Genomic DNA, 4,936 nt, shown 5'->3' on the forward strand with positions numbered 1-4,936 from the left:
TTTTAAAAGCATCTTGTATCTTTTTTCATTCCTAATGTATTCTACTAGTAGTGTGTCAGGCACTTAAACCCTTATGAAAAAAGTAAAGGAAAATAGAGAGCATCATATCAAAACAACTGTTTATTTGCACATGCAACAATAAACTATGGTATACATCTCTGTTTTCATTACAATATTGAAAAGGATGAGTATTTGGAGTCTACAGTACTGCTTGCTCCATCTCCAGCAAAGATAAAAACATCCTAAGAAAAAGGACTCATTCACATAGTATTCCTCTTTTTACAACGTGACACATTTTGCACAGACAACACAGCATCTGGAGGACGTATATGATCCTCACCAGTGTTATTTATTGTTTTTTCCTGTGTGTGTCTAATGATAATAAAAAAAATATAATTGATCAATTATACTTTGAAGGATAAAGCAAAACTACTATATTTACTATAAAGCTATCTAAACCAATAGCAGCTTCATAAGACTTAAGGTGGTTATCAAAGGGACTAACAAACAAATATAATGCATATGGGTTGACCTGTGAAAACATAATGTCCTGTTTTCATTTGTCAGTTACCAGTTAGGCTTTAGAAACATGATAAAGTATTTAAAAATATAGTTTGGAGAAATGTGTGAAAGTGGTCATGAATTTCAAGGGTTGAACGATTATAGTTAACTGTTTAAAAATATGTAGTTGTAGCCTACTAATGCTTTTATAAAATGCTCAAAATATATTTTAGATTACATCCTGTGATATCCAAGCCTTCTTTCTTTCTGTGTTTTCAAAGCTCCACACCAGTAGGTGGTGGTAAAGAAAACCGTGTAGGTACGCGTTAACACGTGATTTACGTGTTAACACGCACTTACGCGTTAACACGTAGTGCGTGTTAACACGTGATTTACGCGTTAACACGTAGTGCGTGTTAACACGTATTTTTAACATGTTTTTGCCCTGTTGGCCTTCCATAAATTTCACACACGGTCGCCACGACGTAAGTTTGGTCATCATATTATGTCGACGTTACGTACACTTACGTTTTTGCGTTAGCTGGGCCACAAAAGGGAAAGTAAACAAACTGAAAGTAATGTGGTCTGCCGACATTTTATGATAATTATGATTTCTACATCAGAGAAACGTTTTTACGATTATTTATAGTAAACATGTATGGTTGATTTGTCTTTAGTGTATTTAAGATGCACGTGCTTTACTGTATTTTTATTTCAGCACTGCTGATGATCGCTGATGGTATGTAATATCTGTTTATCAGAACTTTCACGGATATCTTTCTTTGTCTGTCAGTACGTTGATATTTCAACAACTTTGTTTTTAAATTTAATGTTTTACTCGTTGAGGTTAAAGGTTGCATTGCATTATACTGTCTAACTGAAATGGAGGCAATATGCTATAAAATCAGTATAATGCGATTTACTGTGGTCCGAATTTCTACACTTAACTAGCTTAATGGTTTGTGGGGTAAATGTTACTGTCAGTTCATTCTGGGAAGTTTGTGATTATGAAAAAAAATGCAAAAATTAAGGATAAACCAATGGGACTTAGTCCTCTCATTTACAGTAGCCTCCAGCATTTATCAGACACACCCAGTTCAGTCTCTGTTTATAATCTAATGATTTGAAGCTGGTGTGTGATGGAGACAGATAACATGTGCAATGTTGGGAGCTCCAGGACAGAAGAGAAGAACGGAACTATGAGGTGTACAGTGAAACAATAACAAGTCTTTAGTTAAAGGCGGAGTCCACGATGTTTGAAAGCCAATGTTGATATTTGAAATCACCTAAACAAACACGCCCCTACCCCAATAGAATCTGGACCTTCTGTTGATAGACCCCGCCCCACACATACGCAACCCAGGCAACGATGACGGTTAGTAGACACGCTCCTTACTGTTGATTGGCTATAAGTGTGTTTTGGTAGTCGCTCAAACTGATTTTGCCAAGTGGTTGATGTCCTCAGGACAACACAATGTGTTGACCCAACGACAACAATTTTCTAAATAAAAACAAAAACAACCCCAAAACCCAACCCAAACCAAAAACAAACCCAAAAAAAAGAGGGACAAGATAAATAAAAAACAATGGTCTAGAAACAGCTAATCTTCGTTGTAAGCTTAAACTTGAAACAAACTATAATCTTATTTCTGAAATCTGATTGGTTGATTGAAATGTTGTTCCAGGGTCAACATAATGTTGGCCTGAGGACATCAACCACTTGGCAAAATCAGGAGAGCCTTTGGTAGTCGGCCCGTCTCCTTTTCCAAAGCGTTTTTCAAACACGGAGGCGGAGTCCACGATGTTTGAAAAACGCGTTGGAAAAGGAGACGGGCCGACTACCAAAACACACTTATAGCCAATCAAATCAAATCAAATGCCGGTTTGCGTATGTGTGCGGCGGGTCTGTCAACAGAAGGTCCAGATTCTATTGGGGTAGGGGCGTGTTTGTTTAGGTGATTTCAAATATCAACATTGGCTTTCAAACATCATGGACTCCGCCTTTAAGTTAAATTTGTACAACAACCTTGTGTTATTTAAGCTTTTTGTTTGTTCCACATTTTCACCCACTTTAGGGTTTACAGTGAAGGGTCCTTCAGGTCCTCTGGTTGTTCCTCTGGGAGGTTCAGTGGTTCTGCCCTGTTCTGTTGATTCACTCTTACCCCTGGATGATCTGGAGGTGGATTGGAAAAGACCTGATACAGAGACTCTTGTTCATCTGTATGAAGGTGGAGATATTAGACCAGAGGCTCAACATCAGGATTATCATGATAGAGCTCATTTCTTCACTGAAGACATTAAACATGGAAACTTCTCCCTCCTGTTGAACAATCTGACAGCTGAAGATGAGGGACAATATACATGTAAAGTTCACACTGGACAAGAGTCTAATGAAACTGTGGTGGAAATTAAACATGTTGGTGAGTAAGAATCAGACAAATTCAGGTTAAACATTAAACAAAAAAATGACATTCTATGTTGTGAATCTATTCTATTCTGTTAAATCCTTTCAGAGCGTTTGATTGTGTCAGGATCAAATAAGTCCATATCTGTGTATGCGGGTGAGGACGTAACACTGAGCTGCTCTGTGGACTCTCACATCAAACCTGAAGAGATTGAAGAGGTTTCATGGAAGAAAAGAGATAAAGGCGAACCCATCACAGTTCTGCTCTATCAAAGCAATGAAACTCAATCAGAATCATCAGATGAACAATACAGAGACAGAGTTGAGTTCTTCACTGATGAAATCCACAGAGGAAACTTCTCTCTCAGACTGAAGAGAGTCAGAACTGAAGATAAAGGAGTTTACATCTGTCAAGTGTTTACTGGACGACTTTCAGCAAACACAACTGTGATACTGGAGAGACTGGGTGAGAGTAACAAAGAATGACAGAAATATATTTTGTGTAGGACTGCAGGATTTTAAAACCCAACCGAATGAAGTAATCAATGACAATGTCAATATGGGATAATGGTATTCTATAAGTATCAATGATTAAACATATTAATTCAGTCAAGATGTACATTATGTAACTCGTGTGTGTGTGTGTGTGTGTGTGTGTGTGTGTGTGTGTGTGTGTGTGTGTCTCTTACAGGTTTCTCTGGGTTACACGTATTGGTGTTGATTCTCTGTATTACTGCATGTGTATCTGCTCTTCTGTTCTGCTCTCTCATCTACCACAAATTAAACATCACAGGTATGCCTTGTTGTGATTTAGAAACACAAATGAACTGAAAACACAAATCCGACAGAGTAATATTTTAAATACGATGACTTTAGTTCTTGCCTGTCTGCCACAATTCTTTCATGGCAAACATCTAACACCCATCACTTATGTGTTCACCAATCTTTGGAATAGCATCAAAAACTAAATGTGTACAATTTCTGATTCTGAAGTCAAAAGCAACACTCCAACTCTCTACAATGTTCTGATTCAGAGATCTAGATTATGGGTAAATTCCAATCGGAAATTATCATCCCAATAGACCGTTTCAGCAATAACAACATAAACAAGTGGTTGCACGTAGCTTCCGGTAAACTCTGCTAAGAATAAATAACAATAAACGTAGTTTATTTATATAACACGCAAAAACACAACACATAGATTACATAGGAAACCAAAACATTTGTTATTTTCGACGAGGCATTTGTTCAAGAGATCAGTTTAGCAACTAGTCAGACCATTAAAAAAAACGAAACCGGAAGTAAAGTTCGGATCCAGACGTGTATCACGTGCTTCCAATGAAACCGTCTATACCCTATTGCCTTTGAAGGTCAGGGATCTTAATGTGTAAACTCTAGAGGAAGTTGGGCAATAAAGTTGATTCTGGACTTCATAATTTACAAAAGTTTGGGTGTTGATGTTTAAAATCAGCTTCAATGGTTTAGAAAGTGAATTTTTGTTTAGTGTTTTTATTTAGGATGGCAGGTTAAGTGTAGCCTGGTCCAACCAGACTCTCGTACGTTCATTTCATTTGTACAGAGAGTCTGGCCACAGTCCATTGCAAAGTGTTTCTTCCGTTAAGGAGGGACTCTGTTGAAGTTTAAAACTATTGTATCTGCCCAGAGTCACTCAGGATCTGCCATAACCAATCGCTAACATGTGGTCGTGACGTATATCATGCACCGAAACCGGCCGGAAACAACAAGTCAGAATAATCAGACAAACAAAACTTAGCAAACCTGGTTCTTGCTCCGGCTTTAACTTCTGTATATTCGACAGTTTTGCAACAACGGACCGAATAGCTTTTCTCACGTCTTTCTTCGCTGCCATTACTGAACTACAACTCAAACTGACGCATGACCTCAACGACATCGTTCTTAGCCACCCCCATCTGTTCGCTGATTGATGAAAACGAAACCCTACAGAGCAGTCCCAGACGTAGTACTGAAGAAGCAAAATGAAAATTAAGCGGAAGCACGTAGGAGGGCGGA

The 4,936-nt window shown here is 38.1% G+C and overlaps 1 protein-coding gene across 1 annotated transcript; it reads left to right on the forward strand.

The window, feature by feature from the left end:
- The first annotated feature begins 1,056 nt into the window (after nt 1-1,056).
- LOC141350862 (junctional adhesion molecule-like) lies at nt 1,057-3,391 on the forward strand. Its single transcript, XM_073856699.1, has 3 exons — nt 1,057-1,240; nt 2,577-2,921; nt 3,015-3,391. The coding sequence occupies exons 1-3, from the start codon at nt 1,189-1,191 to the stop codon at nt 3,389-3,391; spliced, it is 774 nt and encodes a 257-aa protein (XP_073712800.1). The 5' UTR covers nt 1,057-1,188.
- The last annotated feature ends 1,545 nt before the right edge of the window (nt 3,392-4,936 follow it).

The sequence above is a fragment of the Misgurnus anguillicaudatus genome, chromosome 19, assembly GCF_027580225.2.
Source record: "Misgurnus anguillicaudatus chromosome 19, ASM2758022v2, whole genome shotgun sequence".
Classification (NCBI taxonomy): domain Eukaryota; kingdom Metazoa; phylum Chordata; class Actinopteri; order Cypriniformes; family Cobitidae; genus Misgurnus; species Misgurnus anguillicaudatus.

Bases quoted from the DNA above. Each gene is read 5' to 3' on its own strand.
- LOC141350862 (XM_073856699.1), top strand. From the start codon at position 1,189: ATGCACGTGCTTTACTGTATTTTTATTTCAGCACTGCTGATGATCGCT. The intron at 1,241-2,576 runs GTATGTAATATC...CACCCACTTTAG, and splicing joins ACTGCTGATGATCGCTGATG to GGTTTACAGTGAAGGGTCCT. The intron at 2,922-3,014 runs GTGAGTAAGAAT...AAATCCTTTCAG, and splicing joins GGTGGAAATTAAACATGTTG to AGCGTTTGATTGTGTCAGGA.